Source organism: Mastomys coucha, unplaced genomic scaffold (assembly GCF_008632895.1).
Source record: "Mastomys coucha isolate ucsf_1 unplaced genomic scaffold, UCSF_Mcou_1 pScaffold11, whole genome shotgun sequence".
Lineage (NCBI taxonomy): Eukaryota > Metazoa > Chordata > Mammalia > Rodentia > Muridae > Mastomys > Mastomys coucha.
In genome coordinates, this window is record NW_022196893.1 from 20,679,866 (window position 1) to 20,707,160 (window position 27,295).

General features: G+C 37.7%; 1 protein-coding gene across 1 annotated transcript in view; it reads right to left on the reverse strand.

The window, feature by feature from the left end:
• Nucleotides 1-13,944: 13,944 nt before the first annotated feature.
• Nucleotides 13,945-27,295, reverse strand: part of Syt10 (synaptotagmin 10) — a 65,074-nt gene continuing 51,723 nt past the window's right edge. Inside the window, exons 4-7 of the mRNA XM_031353103.1 lie at nt 22,633-22,753; nt 20,891-21,062; nt 17,380-17,509; nt 13,945-14,226 (exon numbers count right to left, since the gene is read on the reverse strand). Coding sequence (XP_031208963.1) covers nt 14,155-14,226; nt 17,380-17,509; nt 20,891-21,062; nt 22,633-22,753 — 495 coding nt within the window. The 3' untranslated portion in view covers nt 13,945-14,154. The remainder of the gene's footprint in view (nt 14,227-17,379; nt 17,510-20,890; nt 21,063-22,632; nt 22,754-27,295) is intronic.

Here is a 27,295-nt window from a genome sequence, read left to right on the forward strand (position 1 = left end):
GATGACTGGTAATCGGTCTCAAAATCCCACCAGAAAACTGCTAGAAATGATCACCAATTTCAGCAAAGTGGTAGGACATGAACAACTCATCACCTGCAGTTTTCTTCTATGGTGTGTGCGGTGCACTCTCACCAACTGGTTTCATCTACAGTGTGGTGCTGAGCACTAGAGCTCCAGATCTGCTTGTTCTGCATATCCGCTACTTTATTCTCTCAGGCCCCAAGCCTCTTCAATCCCTGTGTCTCACATCATACTTCTTATCTGCTGCATCAACTCATCCCTGTCATGACAGCTATGATAAAAAAAAAAGTATTGAGAACTCTAGTGGGACGTAGGTTGGTGACACCTTTACAGAAAAGAGAACAAAGTTTCCTAAGAGATGACAAAGCAGATCTTCCTTATGACTCACTCAGTAATCTCTGTCTGGGATGAACTCAAGGGAGGGTGCACCTTCACCTCCTAAAATATCTGCACTCCCTTGCAGTGCATTAAGTTCATTGCAGCATCACTCACAAAACAATCTGAGAGTCCATTGAGAACAAATAAGAAGCGTGGCATATATACAGTGAAGAGAAATTATTAAAAATAATTTAATGCAACATGTAATTTATTGTGTCAGACCTCTACTGTAATGGGCCATCTAGTAGTTAGTACTTGTATAGGAAATAACATTTTGGGAGTAAAAATGGGTTTATCCCAGGAGTACTGACAGTCTAAGGAAAAGAATGCATGGTTAGCTCTGGCTGTTGGTCTACAGCTAAATGGACAAACATGTATTTTCTGGGTATGATTTAGAACATTATAAGTTGTACCATTGCTACGGCCAAACTAGACACAGATTTGAACTAATCAGAATGTCTATGACTATCAAATAAATCTAAAATCAATTCAATTAATGGTAGAATTCAAATTTTGTGACAAAATTATTGTGGTTATAATAATGCTATATACTTTATAATAATAATAATTACTATACTAATAATTACTAGTATATTAGTATAATTACTATACTAATAATTGCTATATAGTTAATTATATGAATACATATTAGTATACTAATATGTAATATATTATAACATTATAATTATACTAACATATATTAATATGTTAATAATGTTAATTATATTTAATTCTAATTATAATTAATTATAATTATCAAGGTATAATTGAGAGGAAAAAAATTTTTTTATTAGATGTTTTCTTTATTTACAATATCTCCTTTCCCGGGTTCCCCTCCAAAAAAAAAAAGAAATAAAATAAAATAAAATAAAAAACCAAAAACTAAAACAAACCCCTGTTCCCTCCCCTCTCCCCCTGCTCACCACCCCACCCCCTCCTGCTTACTGGCCCTGGCATTCTCCTACACTGGAGCGTAGAACTCTCACAGGACCAAGGACCTCTCTCCCCATTGATGACTGACTTGGCCATTCTCTACTATACACATGCTGCTGGAGCCATGAGTCCCACCATGTGTTGAAGTTTTAGTCCTACCTCTTTGGTTGAAGTTTTAGTCCCTGGGAGCTGTGAGGGTACTAGTTAGTTCATATTGTTGTTCATCCTAAGGGGCTGCAAACCCTTCAGCTCCTTGGGTCCTTTCTCTAGCTCCTTCCTTGGGGACCCTGTACTCAGTCCAATGGATGGCTGTAGCCTCTACTTCTATATTAATCGGGTACTGTCAGAGCCTCTCAGGAGGCAGCTATTTCAGGCTCCTGTCATCCAGCACTTGCTGGCATCCACAATAGTGTCTAGATTTGATGATTGAATATGGGGAGGATTCCTAACTATATTTATTTTAATTATAATTAACTATAATTATCAAGGTATAATTGAGAGAAAAAAAAATTTAGAATTTAGAGTATAAGTTGCTTAGGGAAGTTGTTGCTCCTGAGTAATTAATTCTTACCAATGCCCCCGTTTTTTTGTTTACATATTTGATTTATTTTTTTTAGTAATGAATGAGCTTGTTCAGTTATGATTTGTCTTTGGGGGTTATAGAGCATGCAATGAGAGATAATGACTTTCCCAAAGTTGGCAGAAGGAATAAGTGTTTGTTGGTATGGGTAGGACCATTGTGTGTCTTAATCTGTTTTGAGATCCTTACAACAATGAGGATCAGTCAACAAGTGTCTGTAAGCAGTTCAAGAAGGCTCAGAAGTGTAAGTGGCAGCAAGAATACAGCTTGAAAAACTAGAAGCATATCATGAACAAATTAAAAATGACCAAAGGAGATTTAAACTTTGAGCTTTCGGCTATAGTAATTTTAATTATTTTATAAAGCATTAGTAGCCAGTCCTTATAACTGCTACCAAGAGTAGATTAGTAATTTACAAGAACTTCATTAATTTAAGTAGAGGTTTAACATGAATTTGCTAAACTCGAAACTTTGAAGTTTTAATATTATATGTATCATAATTAAGTCTTAACTTTTAAATACATTAAATCACAGAACTAACATTTTTACAACATCTATAAATGTTTTCTTTCCATTCTGGAAACAGACAGTCATTTTCACCTTTATTACAACTTCCAAAAACCCTGTATGTGTGTATATATATGTACATGTGTATATATACATATATACATATGTATATATGTATATATACACAATATAATATATAGTTAATGAATAAGTACGTGTATTTAAATCTAGGGATACTATACATCCATTTTAAAGCAGTGGTTTTCAACCTTACCAATACTGTGACCCTTTAATACAGTTCCTCATGTTGTGGGGACACCCAACCATAACATTGCTACCTACCTTACAATTATAATTTTGCTACTATTATGAATTGTTATGTAAATGCTGATGTTCAGGATATCTGATATGCAACTCTCCCCCTTCCCCAAAGGGATTGTGATCCACAGGTTTAGAACCACTGATTTAAACCTTGATATATACATCCTTTTTTTTAAAATTAAAAATCTTTTAATTGTATGTTTATTTAAACTTTTTATTTCCTGTTTTTTTCTTAATATCATGAGACATAGGTGTTTCTTTCTTTTTTGATCACCAACGGAGCATAAAGCAATAGTAAAATCAATTTTAAATCAGTGAAAAGATCATGGTAATTTGAGTGTTCTCTTCTTGAAATCTGTTTATGAACTTTACTTACCACAGGAGGAAGCCTGTTAGCTCTAGCAAAAGGCCAGGTCTTATTTTTATAGTTGGCTCCTACTTAGAGGCCTCACCAGAATTTGTCTTTTTGTAAGTCAACAAAACAAACAAGGTGGTAGCAATCTGTGTATTTCCTGGTTACTGGAAGGCAACTTTAATTTGTTTCTCAGGGACTCCAAAGCAACAGCAACAGTATGCTGAATACTAAAGGATTTCTCAGGACTTATCTCACTTTGCTCATGCTTCTGTTTTACAGTTTTTCCTATTTTCTGCCAAGTCTCAGGATCTAGTGACCCCTTTCCTAGAGACCATGTATTATGCTCAATACTAATGACTAGTAATGACTAGACTTTGGTCTCAGTCATCCTCCTTTACCTAACTGCTCTTCAACATATGATTAAATAAAGGGAAGTGATGTTCCTCCACTTTCAGACGTGTTCATGGTCTTAGTCCTTATCTGTCATGAATCGGTGTTCCCCAAGTTCCTCGTCCCAGCCTGTCAGAACCTGTGCCGTTCCCTTCCCACTTCCTGTCCCCATTCCCGCCCCACTTCCTGTCCCTTTACTTCCTTATCTGTTACAAATCAGTGTTCCCCGAGTTCCTTGTCCCAGAACCTGTGCCGTTCCCTTCCCACTTCCTGTCCCCATTCCCTCCCCACTTCCTGTCCCCATTCCCTCCCCACTTCCTGTCCCCATTCCCTCCCCACTTCCTGTCCCTTTACTTCCCTCTATATATGTTTCAGATATTTTTGCTCCTTTTAGAATAGTTATGTTCCACTTCTATTATCAGCTTATTTTATAGATTAAAATTATTAAAAATTCAGAAGAAAAAATAACAAGACATACAAAATCATACCATCCTGGCCAAAATGTAATGTATCATTACATGCTTGTATTGATTTCTGAATCTTTGCTGACTGCTAAGTTTATCATGGCCTCTTAGGTGGAGTCTCCTCTGAGACACTCCAACAACTGCTCTCTCTGTATCACTCACTTTCTTTTTCAGTTTGAAGTAGTTAAGAGAGATTTGGACCCTGAAACTTCTAGAAGCAGTCAGGATGACCTCTGAAAAGGTAACTAGGTAAGTAATAGGCCTCTCAACTCATTCCTTCTTTTCTTCTTTTTCCTCTTTTTTTTTTCTTTTTTTTTTTTTTTTTTTTTTGTGCTACTCTGAGCATTTTTTTTTCTGAGACTCAAAACAAGAACACCTGAACTGGAGTTTTCTTTGCTTCAGTTAACCTCTCTGTCTTACCAGTTCTCAGAAACCTTAAAGAAATTTCAGATCAGCTAAACATCCTTCAGGACTAAATTGATTCTTTGCTTGCTTCAGTACTCCAAAATTAAAGAAGGCTAGATCTCCTGACTACCGCTAAAGACAGTGTTTGTACCCTCTTCCAGAAACAGTGCATGGACCAGGAAATTTCAATGATGTCCTTTTGGCTCCTCCCCGTATCATGCCCTCCCTCATTATCCTCATACTTCTGGTTGCTTACTAGGACCACAGCCCTTAAAATAACCAGACTTCCTCCTATGCTCTATACTCATACAGGGATATTTCATGTAAAGTTGCTGACTGCTTTCAGTGCACAGCAGCTCCATTTGGCTCTGATATATCTGCAAGACCTTTTGGATGCTGTGGAAGAGCTCTGGCTTCAAGGAACCATCAGGGCCATGTTAGGCTCCTGCCTGCAAGCGTAACAGAGTATCATTAGTAGTGTTAGGGATTGGTGCTTGTCCCTGGAATTGGTCTCAAGTTGGGCTGGTTATTGGTTGACTGTTCCCTCAGTTTTTCATTCCAACATGATAGAGAAATAGCACAGATGTTGTGGAAAGGCAGGTTGCAGGAGCGTAAGGTGTGCACATGATCTTGGTGCATTGCCGTAGTACCAGCACAAAGTCATTTTCATTAAAAAAAAAAAAAAAGACATTCCATAAAGTTGTGAACTCATAAAGTCATTCAAATCTTGGGAAGGTCAGAGAGGGAGAAAGGTATTCACATACCTGAGCATGAAGGATAGCCTGACAGTTACAACTTTTCTTAAGGATAACTTCCCGCCTAAACAGTAAGGTCTTCAGAAATCTGAGAATTGAGTGCTACTTTTTTTTTTAATAATATATTTTATTAATTCTTTGATAAATTTATGTAATATGTTTGATTATAGTCACACTCACAACTTCAAACTCCTCAGGGATCCAGCCCCTAGTGTTTGTTCTTTCTCCACTTAAAACTTTTTTATTTTAAAATTTTTAGAAGAGACTGTCCTGTAAGAATGGAGGTTTTGAGAGAGTGGCAGGAGGTGAGCAGAGAGGGGCCGTGAGAAGTGGGGCAGGGGGGTAGGGAGGGGAGGAAAATGGCTTTCCAAAGCTCCTGCAATGGGAAGCTACTTCAGGGTGAGCTTGGAATCAGTCAGTGGTAGTGGAGGGGCGGGGCAGAGGGATACACATAGAGTTAATTTTGTGTGCCTGTTAGAGAGGGGTCAAAGTTCAGACTGTTTTACTTTCTACAGAGTTCCAGCTGCTCTGCCACCACTCTGCTCATTTACAGTCATTTAAAGGTGCGAGAGTAAGCTTATAGGGCACCCATAGGCACCTTTGAAGAACTGTGCACTGCAGGATCTTCCTATGGGGATCCATAGAATACTTACTAATACTTTTGCAATACTTAACCAATGCTTATACAGAAAAACACAGAAAAGGGGTTGCAAAGACCAAACTCGGTAGTGGCAATATAAATTAAAGTGAAACATGGCTAACTAGGTATCTTGGTTTTGACTTTACTGGGCACATAGTACAGTTTTAAAAAATCTTTCTTTTTTCCTCCTTCCCTCCCTCCCTCCCTCCCTCCCTCCCTCCCTCCTTCCTTCCTTCCCTCCTTCCTTCCCCTCTTTCTCTCTGTCCTTCCCCCTTTTTCATTTTATCTGTCTCTCTCTCCTTCCCTCTTTCATTCTTTCTGTCTCTCCATCTCTACCTCATCTCCTTTCTCCCTTCTCCCTTCCTTCCTCCCTCCCCCGTCTCTCTCTCTCTTTCTTTCTTTCTTCCTTCCTTTCTATCTTTCTTTCTTTCTTTCTTCCTTCCTTCCTTCCTTCCCTCCCTCCCTCCCTCCCTTCTTTCTTCCTTTCCTTCCTCCCTCCCTCTTTCACTCCCTCCCTCCCTCTGTCCTTTCTCTCCCTCTCTTTCTCTTTATTCTTTCTTTCTTTTTTTGGTTAGATCAGGGTTATCTAGTTCTCGGCCACTTTATATACACAGCCATTGATTTTATGACACCTATGGATTTTAGCTATTACTGACGGAATGATGCTGGCTTCACAGTTGGTACCAGCTATTGCTATTAGATTAACTGGACCCAGCTGATTTCCATTGCAAATGAGTGTCAGGGAGGTTTGCATGCTTTTTATTTTGTTGATTTATCCAAGAGGAAAATATCTTTTATTTTATTGTCTGTAAAATGAGTTTCTCTTCTGGACCACCTAATTTCCAGCAATAACGTCTCTGAAACTAATTATTTATTAACAAATGACTAAGCTATAAGCTTTGGCTTGTTCTCCAACTAGCTCTTAGTATCCCTTTCATTCTAACCTGAGTTCAGCTACATGGCTGAGTTTCCTCTTCTTGTTGTCTAGTATGCTTTTTTTTTTTTCTTTTTTTGACTATCTCCCAGAATTCTTTCTATCCCTATTAGATGTCTCACCTCCTATTTCCTGTCTCAGCTTATTGGCCATAAGCTTTTCTATTGACAAGTGATGATTATAAGATATTCTCTCTACAATTGTCTGTTGAATGAATTCCTCTGGCAAAGCACAGGGTTATAAAATATATGTGAACTTGATGGTGAAAAACTTAGATTTGAACCCCAGCCTCAAACAAATGACCTTGGGTTTCCTTTTAACTTCTCATCTGCAGTGACCATCTTTGTCAAGTGAAGATGAGGAATTGTTTTAGGGATTAAGAAAAAATCTGACGTGTTTACTTCAGTAGTCCCTGACCTGTACACAATCAAAGTTCCAATTTGAGGAAAGTTTAAATTTCAGAGCAATGTTGTTCTCTGCTATTAATCACTGTGTATCAACACAACTTTCTCCTACTTTTTTTTTTTTTTTTTGGTTTTCTTTCTTTCTTTTTTTATTAGATATTTTCTTTATTTACATGTAAATTTCTCCTTTCCCAGTTTCCCCTCCAAAAAACAAACAAAGAAACAAACAAAAACAACAAGAACAAACCCCTGTCGCCTCCCCCCACCCCATGCCTGCCACCCCACCCTCTCCCACTTTCTGGCCCTGGCATTCCCCTACACTGGGGCACAGAACCTTTATCATCAATAGGAGGAGAAGACTTTCTCCCACTTTTAAAAATGGTCATAAAATCATATTTAAGGTTTTGTACAGATTAGGAGTAAGGTGTGTAACCAAGTTGAGTTCACACACGCGTTGTGTTTGTTTTAGGCAGTCTAACCAAGTTAACTGGATTTAAATTTTTGTTGATTCTGACTTCCAGTGACAGCCTCTAGTTAAGGTAATTTTATGGGTTTTACTTGGGCTTATGCCTTGCTATTTACTAAGCAATGGCAGTTGGCTTTGTGTTTCCTAGTGGCACCATGTATACAGAGTACATACACTGCAAGAGACACTTGCTGGAGTGGTGGGGATTTGCTGGCTCTTCTGTGTCTCAACGTGTTTCTGCTATGATCAACTTGCTCACAAATGTGTTCGAGTGCTTATCACTAACTCAGGTATGGTTTCCCATAAATATTTTATTAGCATATATGTGAAAATTTATTTTAAAAGGATATTCTCTCAGGGAATCAACTGAGCACACCAAAGCCTTGCTCCTAATTAATCAGACTCATTAAATGCATTAACAATGGCAACTGATTTCTGTTACCATAATTTATGCTCATGTTAGAATTGGGTGACTTTTTTTTTTTTTTAATTTCAAGAAAAGGATATTTTAAAACATTGTTACTTGCAGTGACAGCCAGGGAAACTTACCCACTTCATTTGCGGTTTCCATTCAGATTTTTTATTTTGGTTCTTGTTGTTGCTCCACCAGCGAGTCATGTGTCCAGCGAGTCATGTGTTTCTAGCTTCCCACGTTTCTACAGCTGCTCATCAGAGCTAAGCACAACAGTTGCTTTTCTGAGTCTCTGGATGTTCATAGCTGAAGGGTTTCATACCAGGCTACAGTTTCCCTTGTTGTTGCTGAGGTTGGAGCCCAGTGCTTCAAGCTTTCTAGATAAGTGCTCTATGACTGAGCTACATGCTAACCCTGGGATCAGCTAAGTGCACTCCTTATGTTCTGTTCTTAGTAGAGTTTGCTTTGTTACAGAGACTGTTATAATGGTGCAGGAGAGTGTGGGGTTTTTCCATCCCACTTCAGTGGATATTAAAGGCAACCGGAAAACTACCTTTAATTTATATTCAAGAGATGCTTCATATTTATCTTGCAAAATTAAATTGAGAAAAGGGATTCTTAAGAAAAGTAACATAAAATTATTTATAATTACTTTATTTCTCTTTTAAAATACATATGAAACAGTAAATTTATATTTCAAGTGCTTTCCATTTCTTTTACAAAAGGAATTATGAACTACCCTTCATAACAGCTTTGAGGTTTCATTGTTACATAATTCATCTGATCCTGACAAATATGTTCATACACTCTAAAGAAGACAGGGTAAAAATGCTAAAACACAATGTGCAAACATCTTTCAGAGGGTTTACAGAAACAGCTGTTTTAAGTAATATGATTATAAGATGCCAAAGTTCACAAATAACTGGTCACCATACAAAAGTCAGAAACACAAATTTCAAGACTTCAGTTTCTGTTCTATAATGTAGATGTCAATGACACTGACTTAAACAATGGCTAAGTATTAAATCACAAACTTCACTTAAAAGGTTATATTGAGAACAATGACTTAGAGGTACCCCAAAAAAGATGAGCTATGATGGATTTAAATTGCCTGAGGCTCTGCAAGAAGATCATTAGCAGTTTCTACCAGGATACATGGTGACTATCTACTTATCAAGGAGTTAGAAGGAACAACACATTTATGACAGGAGGCAGTTCTTTTCTCACTGATTTATCTTGATTCTGAATTCACATGTTTGAAGGTGAACCCAGTCATTGCTCTGTTGGGTCAATAACAGCTAATGTTGACCACTTGGGTGTTATACTTCTTTCTTTGTTTAAGGAAGAAGCTAGAAATGCAAATATTTTACATATTGGAGTTTTACCTGCTTCTGTATGCAGTAAACTCTTCACATTGGTACCACTACATTCTTTAAATGCAAAGCTTAAGGACTTTACAAGAAAAACAGCAAAGCTTGATGAAACCTACCTATGAAATGTTTTATATAAATATTTCTACAGAACGATTATTTTGTTGTTTTACATAATCTTGGGGATAAGAGTTATTTGGGGTGCACAAAATTTTCAACAAATCATGGAAATATACTTCCTTTCTTAGTGTTAAGATGAGGCAACCAAGAAGCTATTTTAGAAAGTCTCAGGAAATCTAACCACTTCACACATTAACTTTGCAACATTGAAACTAATTTAACCTTAATGAATTTTGATTCATCTGTACATTACACCACTACTCAATAAATTATTTTCAGGAAATAAAAACCTCATGAGGTTGAATAACTAAAACTTAATCCTATGTTCAACAAGTAGGGATTTCTCTACACAGTAGATGCAACTCAACAAAATGCTAGAAGACAATGGTTTACTTTCACCCTCTGTGACAAAATCAGACATAGTCTCACTATTTGGAAAGGGTCTCATGGTCTATGTCAAAAATTATCATAGGCTTGAGATGAAAACATTTCTTATAAATTTATCAAGAGCAACTCATAATATCTCTTGTCACAATAGAGGTAAAAATAGGATTTATAGAAATAGTTCTCCTGGGAGGAGTATATTTAATCATCTCAGACATACAAAATACTATCATTTCTCTTAAACATCTTTTACTTATTTTTTTTCAGTCACTATTTTCAGTATTCAAATGTTTTAAGTAAATCATTAAGGCTTACCTTGGTCCTTAACTGAGTGATTTTCTTTATTTCTGTAGCACAACACTGTTATGCTACTCAATCAAACTTAAATTTAGTTACATGATAGACATGAGGAAAAGAAAATAATGATTTAACCATGATGAAAATGCATTTTTGATCAAATATGTAATGCCACTGTTCAAATATATATGGTTTTGGTTAACTGTTAACGGTAGAGGATAAGTAATTACCCTAATCTTAACTGATAGCTTATTGAATAAATAGTGATCTTTTAATGAAAAAAATCCTTAGCTCAGAGAATACCCAGGAGATAGCATTCTGGAAACAGTATTTTATTTAATTAACTCTTTATCTCGTATAAAATATTAAACTCTTTTTGTCCTAAATATTAGGTCTTCAAAGCAGGTTCATATAAATCACATCCTGAGATATGTTGCTGAGTGATAATTAAATGCTGAATCATGGAGTTTTGGGACAATTATTTGAGAATTTACTGTTCACTGAGTTAAAATATGAAGGAGTCCCTTTTTTCTACATCTCCATATTGCTGTTTTCTATGCTTAATATCCTTTTTGATAACTATATGGTTACTTAAATTATCTTAGGCTTTAAAAAAAATCACTTGTTGAAATTAGTACTCCTTTAATCCAAAAATTACAAGCACTGAAACCAACCGGGTCAGCTTAGAACAACCGTGATTGTTATAAGACCAAGTTGTGATGCAGGCCTCATTTTCTTTACATAAAACAAAGAGACCTAATGGTTTCTCAAGGCCACACTAACCCAGTTTTTTAGTTATTTGCAATCAAACTGACTGGTAATATCACAGCTATTATGACAAAAATCAGAGAAATTCTGCTGAAGAATAATATCAAGTAGTATTTTTGGAAGAGGTAGAAAGAAATTGATTTGTGTTCAATGTTATAGTTTTATGTTCCTTTATTGTAATAATTCCTGTCTGCTTGGACCTCTTATCCTGGAATAAATTATATTTTGTTTTATAGATAGTAGAATGGACCTGGGGATGGAATTTTGACTTTTTTTTTTAAAATTTCTGAAGTAACTATTAAGTGAATGCTTCAAGAGACTGCTAGTTCTTTATGGACCCTGGAAACTTTTAAAAATATAAACACACCAGAAGAGTATGCACAGTTGTGAATATCAATTAAACATTATAACCTAGTAGCTCAAATACATTTGCTCTAATATAAACCCTGAGTCAGTATTGGTCGTTTGTGAGCTCCCTGCGGTAACTAGTGTGTGCACATCCCACGAAACTCTAGGTAGGTACGTGATTGGCTCTACTTCCTGCCACTACTTCCCTGGCATTTGTCCTAACATTTGGCACTGAACTGAGTGTGTCAGAATAGGGTGAGTTTTATGGGTGAAGTGCCAGCAACACGGGGTGGCCTGAGAAAGGAAACAGGAACTGTTGAGAAAAGTGTATTGGGAAGCTAGTGATCATGCCTGGACCTTTGAACTAAAATCGAATCTTCACACTAGTGAAGAAAAAATAATCAAGACCCCAAACCAATCAGCTTCCGGTTTTGTGATAAGATTGTGCACTGGACACATACTGGTGTCTGTCATATTCATTCCTTAGCAACAGTGCTCTCCCGCCCACAAGGCAGCACTGCATCTTTTTCCTAGATGCATATAGTGGTAAGTCCCTGAATGAATCCCTGAAATCGGGAGTTTAGTGAAAACCTAAATGACAGCTTCATGCTGCGCCAACCTGCACTGATGCACATGCCCTTCCACAAGTTAGTGGGAGGGAGGTGGGCGGTGTCTGGAACCCAAACTGTATTTTATTTTAAATACTGAGAAACTAACAGTAGCTCGAGAGCAGAGAAGTTTCTGTGTGTGGCTGGGTAAGAGAAGAGTGAGCTGTGTAAGACCCATAAGGATTGCATTTTCTCTGAATGAACTGTTGTTCTGATGAACTTGTGCATCACTCTGAGAAAATGTCTCTCATTAACGGATAGACAGTCGCGGATTTACTCTCTTTAATCTCTTTCATAATGTCGTAAATGCTTTGACGCGCCGACTTAATTCTCCTGTAATTTTGTTTCACTCCCCCCAACCTTATTTTAATCTACTTGCCTCATATTTAAAATATCCCGTCAGTTTCCTTTTGTTCTTAAGAAGGTTTAGTCTATTCTTCTTAGGAAATTAGCTGTGATTTTGTAAGTCTATAAGATATCATTTTGAGTGAAGATGCATACTTTATGGACTTGAGAAATGTCACATCCATATCTACTAATAAAACCTCTCCCAAAATGTTATCACACTAAGATGAAGAGGGTTTTCCGCTCCATTTGGCGGTTTGCATTTCACGGTAAAATGAGGACTTCAAGATAAGTTGTCATCTTGAGTCATTCTGTAATGAGTAGGATTGTTTGCTTGTGTGTTTGGCTCGGTTTGACAGAATAGTCAAGTGTTTTCAGATGTGTTTCTCTTGTTTTTAATGAGAAAAAGTTTAGCAGTATGTTTTCATTAACTGGACATAGGCATTTCTCCAAAGCTTTAGGCAGAACTGAGTTTACGCTATAAATATTAATATGAGACATGCTTTCATCCTGGTTAACAGCAATTGAATCTTTATGAGAGAAATTTCAAGACTTTAAAAATACATTTCCTATTATTTGAAATAAGGGATTTTTACAAATATAAAAATCCATAATTTGTGATAAAACTACCTCATCCTAATGAATTTGTTTTAAATTTTCAAATATAAATTTTCTTCCCTTTTAGAAACTGTGTTGTGGAATAAGTTTTAAATATGCACACCTCAAAATCAAGGTTATTGTACTTCCATTTAGGCTCCTTCCAATAGGGTCTTAAAATGAGACAGCAAAAAGCTGACTGGTTTCAAAGAAAGTTTTATCTTATAAAAAGAGAAAGCATCTGCATAGTTTCTAACCTCTAATGGTTTGATCATTAATCCTTCCTTTCGTTAAAGGGCTATCTGTCTGGACCTTTGAAATGTATTTTTTTATTAAGTGTGAAAGTTGTACTGTTTATAGCATGCGTCTATAATTTGTCCATGAGAGCCTGTCGAGCTCTAGCTCTAGCAATGAGCTCCTGAGTGAGAGGAGTCAACATCTGTCTATCCAAAGGACAATGGGCACAGAGAGCTCTGCTGGACCTTTGGTTCCTATTAAGTGTGATCCATCAAAAGTAGAGGAGCCACGCGACAGCTCCAAGTTACAGGACAAACACGCCACTGTACTAGAGAACCTTGAAAGACAAACTTATGACTGTAGCCACTTAAGAATACCTCAAGCTACACTTGAGGTGAAGATTACTAGGAGTTTTAAAACTATTCGTCAGTAGTACAACAGGTGTCTGACTAATGCAACAGTAGGACATTGTAAGCTGGTAGTGTCATTTACCAGGTACTCAACATCACTTTGTACATTTATATTCAAAATGACTCTTCATTTTGCAGGTTAGCTGAGTGTCCCCGAAACAGAAGCTCAAGAGACAAACCTCAACAACAAAAATGCTGATCGTGGAAGAAAAACTATTATCATACACATGACATTAATTAGGATTCTAAGGAGTTGATTTTGTTGAATTAATTTAAGTATGCACATTAAAGTTCAGATAGAACTGTGTATACAGTTGGAAATGACATGTTTCACCATTTCACAGAACACAAGCATAAACTATATCTAATTTTACATATATGTGGATTCTCTTCTCAAAAAACTTATTTCTTTGCTTAGCAAGAATTACAACATATTATAACACTATGCTAGTAGAGAGAAGACATGAAAATAAAACACCATATACAGCTAAGGACTATTAGTACTCAAGTAGAATGTATTAATATGCTCAAAGTTAAAAACAAATAAGCCAAAAGAAATTATGCATCAAGTTATTAACTATCATGGGTATATTTTAAACGAAGAAGTCAAATGTTCTCTGTGTGTGCGTTTTCTGTGTATATGTTTCTGATTCAATGCGCACATGATTCTAGGTCTTTCTGTGATATGGTCTTATTTGGAGGCTTTTATGGTGTGGATGGTGGCCTTGGAGAAGAACAGGATCCTTGACTATCAAAGCTGGTGGCTCGGCCAGGCAACTGAAAGACAGGAATTTCATAATTTATAATCCAATAAAGAAAAAAAAACACATAATGGCTATTGTATCTCTCTGTTAACAGTGGATATTCACACACAGTTTGCAAATTTCTGAAGAGAAGATTTATGTAACCTCCATGTTCTTTAGAACTTAGCTTCCAAGGCAGAGAGAAAACAAATATTTCCAGTAATACTTGGATATAAAAGGTATGCACAATGTCATTCAGAAACCTTTACGGCTTTAGAAGAGTCCCACACTTTATGGTAGGTATTTAGTTTTTTTCTATACTGTTATTTACTGTGATGATTTGTATATGCTCAGCTCAGGGAGTGGCTTTATTAGAGGTTATGACTCTATTGGGGTAGGCATGTCACTGTGGGTGTGGGCTTTAAGACCCTCATCCCAGCTGCCTAGAAATCAGTTTTCCACTAGCAGCCTTCAGATGACAATATAGAACTTGCAGTTTCTCCTGCACCATGCCTGCCTGGATGCTGCCATGTTTCCCTGCCTTGATACTGGACTGAACCTCTGAACCTGTAAGCCAGCCGCAATTAAAAGTTGTCCTTATACGAGTTGCTTTGGTCATGATGTCTGTTCACAGCAGTAAAAACCTAACTGAGACACTTACCATAAGAGTAACAAGAACTTGTAGACCTAAGAGATTTATGATAGTTTGAATGAGAAATGTCGCTCATAGACTCAGATATTTAAGGACTGTTTGGAATGGTTATGGAACCTTTGGTACATATGACCTTGTTGGGTGGACTTTGAAGGTTTATACTCTCAGTGTCTTTCTCCAAGTTTGTTCTGTTTCCTGTGTGTGGATGAAAATATGCTCTCTCTACTTCTTGCTCTGGCTTCCTGACACCATGCTTCTCCTCTATATTATATTCAGAGGACATAATATGTTATATATTATATCCTATATAATATTATATATCCTATAGTATATATTATATATCTTCTCCACTATATTATATCCAGAGGATATTCCTCTGGAACCATAAGCCAAAAAAGTTTTCTTCCCAAGGCCAACTTTGATTTTGATATTTTATTCCAGCAACAAATTGTAATAAATTGAAGGCCATATTACCTTTGCTTTGAAGCAGGGAGGGATTTTTGTCTAGGGGATTAATACACTGAAAAGGCTAGCTTGTCATGTGGGAACCCTAAGTGACCAGAAGAATTCTCATGATCCTTGTATATCAGTATTTTAAGAGTTTAGTTAATGGAATATCTCTATCTATCTATCTATTGATTAATGAAGTACCTTGTCTGACTGTATGCTTCCCACAATGATGAGCATGGACCAACTATCTGAACCTGTATGCAAGCCCCAACTAAATGCTTTCTCTTACAAGTTGTTTTGATCACAGTGTCTCTTTACAGCAATAGAAAAGTAACTAAAATAATACATGTCTGTGTATATATGTGTCTGTGTATGTGTGTGTATCTGTCTTTGTATGTATGTCTGTGTGTATATGTCTGTATAGTATGTCTATGTGTGTCTCTGTATGTATGTATGTATTTCTGTGTATTTGTGTGTATATGTCTGTGTGGGTGCATGTATGTCTGTGTGTATGTGTATGTCTATGTCTGTATATGTGTCTATATCTATGTTGTCTATGTATGTATGTGTCTGTGTCTTATGACTTACATTAATTATGAAGTCAAGAAGAGTTTTGTGACATTTATATATAAATGAGGTGTAGCTGTTTGTGCTTTTCTGTGTCCATTCCATTTTCAGAATGACACAAGGGCTTATTTATTTATAAATTAATGCCTAGGACTTAAGGTAGGTGTGTTCATAGATCTTAACTAACCCATTTATACTATTCTATGTGTGCCACATAGCTGGTTACCTCTCCTTAATTTCATACTTCCAAGTTCCTCAATGTTTTGGTAGTAAATCCCCACACCCCACTCTTTCCTAGAGTTCTCCTCTTTCTCCCGGAAGTCCTGCCTATTTTTCCTGCTTTGCTATTGGCAATTCAGCTCTTTGTTGACAGATGAGTGCTTTAACATAGTGCACAAGAGGTTATATCTACAATGGGGATCTGGGATAGCAGTTTACTTCCATTGCCTGAACATGAAATGCTTGTTCCATTCCCACAAAACGTTTTGAATAACAGAGCCAGGGTCTTATCCTTGTAACTAAGTTGAGATTGAAACCTTGTTCTAAAGACACATTTGGTCAGTTACAGTGCACAGTCTTTCCCATTTTAAAACTAAAGCTTAGTGCATAAAGCAGCAACTTACTCCTTAAGAAGGCTAAAGTTTTATTTATTCATTTTGTGGCTATTATGAGTATTCATTTTATGAAGCATCACTAAGTCCGTTCTATTCTTCTGTGAACACCCATTATGTCTCTTGAGGTGGCTCTTGAGGAGCTTCCTCCAACTGATTTTGTGGGAATGAAAGACATTAAACAAAGCAATATTTTGTACCTCCACTAGACTAACTTTGACCAAAAGTTCTAAGAGAGAAAACAGGTAATCCTGTTTCCTAACATAATCAGGTAGGGACACAGCTGTCAAGACCTGGTACTGAATCAGCTTGTGTGGAATAGTGTTCCATGTCCTCATTGTACATTGCTCCTACTTCAGAGGTTGACCTTAGAGAAGGTAAACCATTCACCAAGCTTTATAATTAAAGTTGCATAGCATGGCCAGACTTTGACCACAGCTAAGTTGGTGTCTTGATATTTTAAATCTTTGTATGTTCCTTCTGACCAGACTTGAATCTGGGATGTACCTGGAGGTATCAGATGACAGCACTTAATTAAGGATTTATAAATGAAAAGGGGCTTTAGAGAAAGAGGCTCTTTTCACAAGGAATCTCTGCCAGAGCTCAGTTCCTACTAAGTAAGGAACTTAAGACTATGGCTCCTGGCCACTGACAAAAGCCAACTGCTGTGCAAAGGAAAACACACACTCCTTTCACAGGCTTACTGAACAAGGAGTTCCAGGCATCTAGAGGGCTTATTTTTTTTTAAATCCCACAAGTCACACAAAACTTTGAATAGACAACGTTAGAGACTGTGAGACAAAAGCAAGAACATGTTTTGTCAAATAGGTGAATAAATGAAATGTCAAATGAAAAATATTTAAGCAACAGCAGTAACTGAGGGCAGAGGTGGTGCCAGCATCCTTACCTCCAGCAAGGGGTGCCAGTGTGTGATTGGCTTTCGGTGATAGGCCAGCATCTCATTCCAATGGTCTCTCCCAAGACCCTCAGCATCTAGTCCAGTTCGACACACGCCTATGACCTCATTGTGTCCCACCCTAGGATTTGAAGAGTATCATATTTGCATTGTCACAATTCAAAAGTAAGTGGAATGTTCCATATTTCAGTAGAATTTTAAACTCATCATCAAAGGAATAGGTCCTGAAGGTTATGACAGTCTATAGACCCAGATTTCATTTTTTGTGCTTGTAGTGATCCATGGTCAATCACTGTCATAAAATATCAAGCACAAAGTTCTGGAAACAAATAATCTACCAATATTACACAGTGGTTTCTACATACAGTATATTGCTATAATTGTTCTACTTTATTATTTGTTACTGTTAGCCTCTTCTTGTGTACAATTTATAAAGTAGGCTTCATGATGATCTGTACATATAGGAAGAACTGTGTTTATGGGATTCACTACTGTTTTTGGTTTCTCTTATCTATGGAACATGTTGGAACATTTCCTACAAAGAAGGATTATTGCATACCTCTTTTGATTAAATGGAAATTCCTAAATAAAAAGTAAGTAGGCCAGGTGTGGGGCACAGATGAGATGTGGAGACAGGAGACTCAGAATTTCAAGTTCATCATCAGCTACAGAGAAAGTTTTGAGGTCAGTGTGGGCTACATGGGATCTTGACTCTAAACAAACTGCCAACCAACAAGCCAGCCAACCAACCAACCAACCAACCAGCCAGCCAGCCAGTCAACCAACCAACCAGCCAGCCAGCCAACCAACCAACCAATCAACCAACCAACCAACCAACCAACCAACCAACCAACCAACCAACCAACCAACCAACCAACCAGCCAGCCAGCCAGCCAGCCAGCCAGCCAGTCAACCAATCAGTCAACCAACCAACTGACCAACTAACCAACCAACCAACCAACCAACAAACCAGCCAAGCAGCCAGCCAGTCAGCCAGGCAGCCAAGAAAAAAGATGCAAAGATAATTTACTAAAAATCAACATACAAAGTAAGTTTGGATTAAAAACTCTCAAGCCTTTTCAGCTCTCTGCTATGTTGACAATGAGGTCACATGCATAGGAAACACCCTTACTTTTACAATGCTGCCTTCTGAGAGAGAGCCCCATCAAACCCCATGCTGCAAAGAAAAACCCTACTCTTTTCACAAGACTTGCTCTGTAATGGTTCTTAGACTGTTTGCCAGGAGGACAGTTCTCACTTTCTTGCGTAACAGTCTCTATTTTACTGACTCTAAATTATAAGATTAAGTATGCTACTGCTGGCAATATAGTTAAGTAGGCTAGGGTTCTGTTTAGTCCCGCCACTATGATTTAACACTGCATAGCAAAGCATGCTGTTTGACATTACTATTTTCCATTTATGCCCTGATTTCACTGCAGCCAATAGCAATGATAGCTGAGATTTGTTTTTACATTAAAAATTTTTGATATTAAAGTATAATTATAACATATTCCCCTTTCTCCCTTCAAATCCTCTCAAATACTGCTTCCCATTTTCCTTCACATTCATGGCTCCTTTAATTAAATGCTACGGTATGCATATATGTACATGTTTAGACACATGTACTCCTAAATACAAGTTTTTCAGTCTGTGTAATGTTACTTGTATATATGTTTCTAGGGCTGGCTGTTTGCTTGGCACTGAACAATCTATTGGTATGCTTGGCACTGAACAATCTATTGGTATGCTTGGCACTGAACAATCCATTGGTATGCTTGGCACTGAACAATCCATTGGTATGCTTTTGCCTGGGGCAGACATCCTCTCCCTCTCAGTTTTCCTCAGTTGTCTATAGTTCTTTGTGTAAGTGTGGGGCCCAGTGAGCTTTTCTCTATCCTCTTTGATGCATCAGTTGGTGTAGTCCTTGATCAGCTCGCATTTAGGCAGTCAAGTTTGGTGATATTTTATGGGTGTAGCTTCAGATGCTACTAGGAGACCCAGTCTCATAGCAAACTCCTGAACCCTCTGGCTCTTCCAATCTTTCTACCCATCTCTTTGTTAATGTTTCCCAAGACTTAGGTGTGGAAATGTTTTGTAGATATAGCCACTGGGACTCGGGTAACTAATATTTTTGAGAGTCCACTATGTAAAGATTGTTTTCCAAGTACTTCGAGTTTAATGGTACAATTAATCCCAAGCCTATCACTCTGACTTTATCATCTTGTCTCATAAATAGAAAAAAGCTGGATACCTAGAAGAGTTCCTAAGAGTCAACAGCAGAAGCTAGTCTTTCAGTAAAGCCCCTGACAAACTGGGTTTTCCTTTCCTTTATTCTTTTTGAGATGGGATCTTATGTAGCTGAGGCTGCCCTCAGACTCACTATGTAGCTGAGAAAGAGCCTCCTGCCTGTGATTTCTGAGTGTTGAAATTACAGGTCCCTGCACCACACCTTTCTGGATAAACTAATCTGTTTCTTGAAACACAACGTAATTTGAAAGAATTTGAAAGATTGTCTACAGAATTACTTTGATAGTTATCAAAAAGATTTGATAGGCATCAAAGTGATGGGCGTGGTTTTAGGATTCTCTGGTATGATTTCCTGCTCTTCTACGTAAATTCCTCTTGATATGGAGATTCCCAGCAGGAATATTTGTAGAAATGATTTTTATAATCCTAATTTATCTGATACTAGGATCTATTTCCTTAACAATGGCTTGATGACATACTCAGCTGTATTTACCCAAGTTCACTGCTTTGAGAAATCAGTAGGAGTAGTTGCTAAAGCAAAATGGAGTTGTTCATGAAGACATTTACAATATTTTTAAGGTTTTCAATATGGGATAGTCCACGATTTTTAAAAGTATCTCCGGAAAATCATCACAGGTGCTTTCCCTTTAATATAAACCCACTTTATAATTTTGGGGGGCTGTGTTCAAGACACTGAATGCCACTTTACTACCATTTCCCATAGTGTTCAATTAATACTCTCTTAGGCATTTTATACTCATGTTCTAACCGAGTGGTAGAATTATCAACAAAGACATGTACAAAGGCAATGATCAACGTCACAGCCTCCCAGGCTGCTATGTGTCTTTCCTCCCATCACCACCCAGTTCCATAGGATGTTAACAGTGCAGAAAGCGAATCCCATAGACATGCTGAACTGGCCCTGGATGCTAGCTAGTTCATTCTAGAGCTGGGGTGAGCACCACCGTCCTTGTGTGGTATCCCCTCTAATAAAGCCAACTCTGAATTGTTATATTTGTTATCCTGAGGAAAGACTTCTGAGTAGTTCTTCTACATGTCACTTCCAGACTCGCTCTTTCTTCAGCCTCATGTGAATGTTAAGAAAGGCTGCTTAGGAGGTGAAACCAAACTGAAACCAGAACGACAGGTTCTGTTGAATTGTTTCCTTGTTGTTTAAGTTACATCTGGTGTCACAGATGCGACTTGGCTATGACTATTTGATGATCTGCATCACGGGCAAGTGGTCTTCACACACCTGTCGTAATCCATGACTGCAATGCACAGGCTGACCTGATCCACATTCTCTGGAGGGATATCGAAAATAATGGCTTCGTTGTACACAGGATTGAGAGTATTCTTCTTTGTAGTTGTTTTCCGTTTTTTAAGTCTTCGGCCCTCACACATCAGAGACACTTTGACATAAGGATCTATGAGAAGGAAGGTCATTTTATTAAAACAAAAGCATCCATGATATGCATAAAACACTGCATTTTGTTTTTACTAAATAAGAAAATATACACGAACTCTTTAGTATTAATACTTTTAAAATTAAATAATTTACTTTGGGGTTTATAGACACTTGATTTTACTTTGTCTATTCCTATGGTTATAACTCTTAGACTCAGATTTTAATTTTTTGAGCAAGTTTTTTGAACATTTTAAACTCTAGAAAAATGTGTCTCTATATTTTGAGGAACAAAAGGTATTTTGTTATTAGAATTATATAGATGCATGAAAGGGGAAAGTGTCAATACTTAATCTCAGAAATACTTTTTTAATACCTGGAAGAGCATTCTAAGCAAGACATTTTAAAAGTGAGCCGTAGCCTTTTAATAAGAGAGTGAGGGCTAGTTCCCCTTTGCTTCCCATCACATCTCTGATGGCATTCTTTGCTTCTCACAAGTTCAGTAGCTCCTTTGCTGATGTATATACCTGCTGTGAGGCAGAATTAGATAATACTCTTCAAACACAAGCACTTGTGAGGAAAAGCTTCACATAACTGAGGAATAACGTCAAATTTCAGAACTCTGACACTGTTCTGCTTGGTTCAAAACACACAATACAAGACCAGAATAAACAATAACATGTTGAACATCTTTGTTGACATTCAACAACATATATTGACCCACAGTTTTTCACTAAGATAAATGTAATTTTTCTTCTACCTCTTTTTTCATTCTATAGTGTATACAATTTAATTTGAGGATAAAGTTCTCAATTAAGATGTTAGCAGAACACACATAAAAAGCATACACAATAACTGCTTCCTTCCTTTGCCACCTGCTGGTTTGTATCACTTTATAATTCTTGAGGCAAGCACTGCAACAAAAGTTTATGTTCAAAACCATAAAATGAAGAGAGAAGGAAGCGCTGGGTTTCACTCCTTTGTCAAATTTCCCCCCAAGAGAAATTTCCCTCAAGAGTTTCCTGACATGCTGCTTTTGCTTGTTTCTTGTAGTGTCTTTAGATATTCCCAGTATTTACTGGGAAGGTGTCAAGAATACAAATGCAATGGTGAGCTTATGTTTCATCTGCTTCTCTGCAGACAAGTTAAGGGGATATATTCAATTTAAACATATCTGTGTATGGTCTTGATCCACAGCTGAGAGTCTAGGGGTCATCTTTTGCAAACAGACTTAGCTGGAAGCTTGGAGGAACAGAGCAAACTAGGCATTTCTAGATAGAGCATATCATGAAGGAAGGAAGGGAAGAAAGGAAGAAAGAGAGAAAGAGAAAGAAAGAAAGAAAGAAAGAAAGAAAGAAAGAAAGAAAGAGAGAAATAAAGAAAGAAGAAAAACCTAAAATTCAATCTATTAATAGTTTTCAAAGATTTCATAATTTGAATGTTATCTAAAAGGTGATTTATAACATTTTAATTTGCAATTCCTCCTTCTGCTTTTATGTTATCCCACAGCAGAGAAATTATTAAAAGCCATACAACTTTAGACGTGTGAAATTATTTGTACAGGAATATGCTATCAACTGCTGTGCACGCACCTGATGACCCAGTAATGTCCATTGCCTTCAGATTTCTGCACTTGATCACTGTCAAGGTCATGCGACCAGCAGTTGGCAAATAGCAGAGGGAGAACATGATCTCTCCCAGGTCTATGCTTTCCTAGAAAGGAAATTGATAATGTGAGTAATTTCAAACACCAAACAGTGAAAGAAAAATGAAATGGAAGATCAGTGAAAACATTTGCATTAATAGAATATTGGAAAACTTTAAATAATTTCATTGAGGATTAAGACAACACGTAAGGAAGTTTTTATGAATGGGGCTAGTAAAAAGAGTCTATCCCAGTTGCTCACTTGTCTGTGCCTTAACAGAGAGAACCAGACTGCTGATGCTACCCACGGACCACCTTCATCTTGTTTGTTGTAATGAATAAAGGACAGCACAGCTTATTCAGTGGTTGAGGCCAAACCTAGTAGGCACCTAGTAGGCACCTAGTAGGAAATTATTCTTCATTTCCTCTTACCTCTGCATCCAACCAAGCCAGAGCAAGTCTTCTCTACATTACTGACAAAATATGCCTTATATTACTGACTCTTGGAATCTACTGTGCTGTGACTGCTGTGTGATCCTGCTGGTTATCTCCCACCAGGATCAAATGACCTCTAAAACTCATCTCCACTCCATAAATTCAGCTTCACATAGCAAAGTGATCAGTTATGAAATGAAGAGCAAATTTTATTCACACACACACACACACACACACACACACACACACACACACACAGTCTCATGCTTAAAACCACTTGAGGGATCATGATATACTCAATATAATTCAAACTCCTTACATTGGCTTGGAGATAGAATGACTGATGATAAGCCCTGATGTGCCTGGAAAATTCTTGATTCACAATTCTTTTGGTGAGAGCGGAAGAGTTTCCTTTCTGTGTCTTCATTAAGCGACCCACTAAAAATCTCTATGCATAAACCACATTGACTCGATCCTACCTCTAGTTCATCTCCAGTGTACCAACTCAGCTCCACTAATAAGCACAGAAACCTCTTTCCTACAGATCAAGTGATGCTTGCCTCTGCTGTTGAAGGTGCTGCTTGTTGAAACTTAATTTACATTTCAGTTGCCTGATTCTTTTTTCTTATTTTACTTTTTCTGTCTTTGTTTCTCTGTGTGTTTTTTTTTGGTCTCTGTTTCTGTCTCTGTCTCTCTCTCTTTGTCTCTACACACACACACACACACACACACACACACACTGCATGTGCACATGTGTATACATGCATGTAGAGGCCAGAGATTGATGTTAGGAATCATCCTTTATTGACCTTCCACCCTATTTTTCTTTAAGGCAGTGTCTCTCAATTAAACCCAGAGCTTGCAAGCACAAAATGGCTAGTTTTAGAAGCCAGATTTCTCTGGGAATCCTGTCTCTGCCTCCCAAGGCTGGAACTACTGGTGAACCACCACACCCACCTTCTGTTTATGTACATTTTGGGGATCTGAACTCAGGTCCTCACACTTGCAAATGCTAAAATCAATGAGCTGTATCCTCAGCTCTCAGCTGCTTTACTTCTTATCTGGGAGCTGGCTGTTTAGATACTCTTCAATGAGACACCATTCTAAGGAAGCATTTGGCTTGTCCCCTGCACAGGCCCCTCCCATGCTCCTCCCATCTCCGTCACAGATTTTCAAAACAACCATTTGATTCATTGTCTAAAATTCCCCTATGCTTTCTTTCCCTGTTGCTCATATACAATGTCCAAGATAACAAGGCTCCCGTCTTATTTTCAATATCCCAGAGAGACATGGTTTATTAGTGGCTTTGTCAGTACTTGAAACACATTATGGTTCTGAGGATTGAACTCAGGATTCCAAAAATGTTAGGCAATCACACTATCATGCACTAGATCCTCAATCATTTGGTATCTAGTCTTTGAAGAAATGAGTAAATGACAGTAACTCTGGATAAACAGTGACTTGTATTAAATTTCACTTACACATTAGAAATGCCTCTAGCATTTTGATGTAGATGAATATGCAATCACTGCATAGCTAGTGAGTGAGCACATAAAAACTGTTGAGCACAATGAGAATTAAGGATTTCTATCTAAGGGTGGGTTAAAGAATTCGATGAAATCATTTGTAAAGAGAAAAAAATTGAAGTTGATTTAATTTGGAGAAAACGCATTACATTCCTAATTCAGTACCCAGGATCACAGAACTAAGTTCTTAAAAAGTCTTTTGTTTCTCAGGGCTGGAAAGATTCCTCTAAGCCTGATGACCCGAGTTCAGTCTTCGCAAAGGTCTCCACATGCTAGAGGGTAAGAATCGACCCCAGGATCTTCCAAGTTATAGTCTGACATCTGACTTCCACAGTGCATTTTGGCAAACATGCACCCACACCCACACACACAATAAAGGAAACACATAAAATATTTTTTTTTTAAAAAAAAATCCTTATTTCTCTGAAGAATGAAGTCAGAATTTTGATTGGCATCACAACCTGTGGGTTGCGTTCAGCAATACAGCATCCTCTGTGGGACCGATTCCATGATAAGCTTCAGAGGGCTTCCCATCTTCTTTGTCTTATCCTTTCTTATCCTTTGTCTTATCCCTCGATATGTTAAAGGTTCATTGCAAAGGTCTTTCCTTTCCTGGTTGTACTTATTCCATCCCACCCTCCCTTTTAAGTGGGAGCGTTTCCTTAATCTTTTCCTCATCATGTTTGTTACTGATAGGTAAGAAGCGTATTGACTTTTGTCTGCTAGTTTTGTATTCTGCCACTTTCCCAAAAGTGTTTATCAGATTCAACTGTCTTCAGGGTCCTTTATGTACATGATCACAGCATCTGCAAATGGGGACACTTGAAACTCCTTTTCCCTCTATCTCTTTCTCTGGTCTTACAGCTTTCACTAAGGCCTAAGACTTCCGAGCACACGACGGATAGGAGTGGAGAAGGTGGACAGCCTTGTCCTATTCCTGCTTTTAGTGGAAACGTTTGGAGGTCTTCCCTATTTAGTATAATGGTGGGTGCAGGTTTGTGGGAACACAAGAGATCCCAGATAGTGAAAGAAAGTAGTTTAGAGCAAAGAGAATAATGCAGGAGGTAAAATCATTCCGACTTTAAGTTATGCTATAAGCCACGTCAATGAAAGCCAGCACGGTACTGGCACATCCACAGAGTGAGATCAGTGAACCCAGAACGAAGAACCCAGATAAAACCCTACAGCAACAGCTACCTGATGGCAATAACCCACAGTGGAAAAGAAGACATCCTCTTTACTGATGGTGCAGAGGAACACCATGCGCACGTGCAGACGAATCAAACTAAATCCCTTTCCTTTATCCTGTATACAATCAAATCCAAACAGATCAAGCACCATAACCTCAGAAACGATTGAAGGAAGGAGTGGGGAAACATTTCAAGAAATTGACATTGAGAAGACTTTCTGAAGAGAAATCCAGTCACGTGGGAAATCAAGCTAAAAGTGGACAAACAAGACCTTCATCAAGTTCAAAACCCTCACCACAGTAGAGAACACAGTTAGTCAAAGGAAGAGATGGCACATACGAATGGTGAGAAACATATGCTAATTACATGTCAATTGAAGGATTAATACCTAGGATATGCAAATAATGCAAAAATGCAAGCAGCCCAATGAGTACTTAATAAAACTAGTAAAACAAGCAGACAGCTCCCAAAGGATGAACTACAAATGGCCAATGCACATATAAAAATGTACTCAGCTTTACAAGTCATTGGAGAAATGCAAATGAAGGTTGAGGAGATGGTTCAGTGGATAAAGCACTTGCTGCACAAGCATAAGATCTGAGTTTTGATTCCTAGAACCGTTGAGTACAATGGTGTGCAACTGTTACCCCGGGGTTCTGACAAGGGCAGGAGTTAGAGACAGGATAATGCCTGGAAACTTACAGGCCAGCTATTCTATACATAGCTGCAAACAAAGGACTCTTTCTCAAGGTGGAAGGCAAGGTCCAACACCCAAGATTGTCCTCTGATCTGCAAACATGCACTATAGCACATGGTTACCTGCATTAACATATGTGAATAAACAGGCAAAGACACACCCTCTCTCTATCTCTGTCTCTGTCTCTGTCTCTCTCTTTCTCTCAAACTACCTTGATTCTCTGTCTCTCTCTAGTCAGAATGGTAGTGAATAAGAAACCAAGTAACCACCAGAGTTGTAGAGAACATAGAGAAATGAGAACCCTTACATAATGCTGTTGGAAGGTCAACTAGTCCAGCTACTATGACAACCAGTATGATGGTTTCACATAAAACTAAATATAGTTCTACCAGTGACCCAGATGTACCACTCCTGGGTATTTACCCTAAACTCTAAGTCAGCATACCACAGAGACACTGCACTTCAACATGTACTTTATCACTATTCCCTATAGCTAACATACAGAACTAAACAAAGTGTCCAACAACAGAGAAATGTCTAAAGAAAATGTAGGGAATATACACATTGAGAAGAACAAATTATGTTATATGTAGGAAAGTAGAGACAACCGGAGATAATTTTATCAAGCAAATTAAGCCTCTGTCAGACTGACAGATAAATGCTTTCTCTTATACACTGTTGCTATATTTTACATAGATACAAAAAGCATTCACACACACACACACACACACACACACACACACACACACACTTTAAATTAGA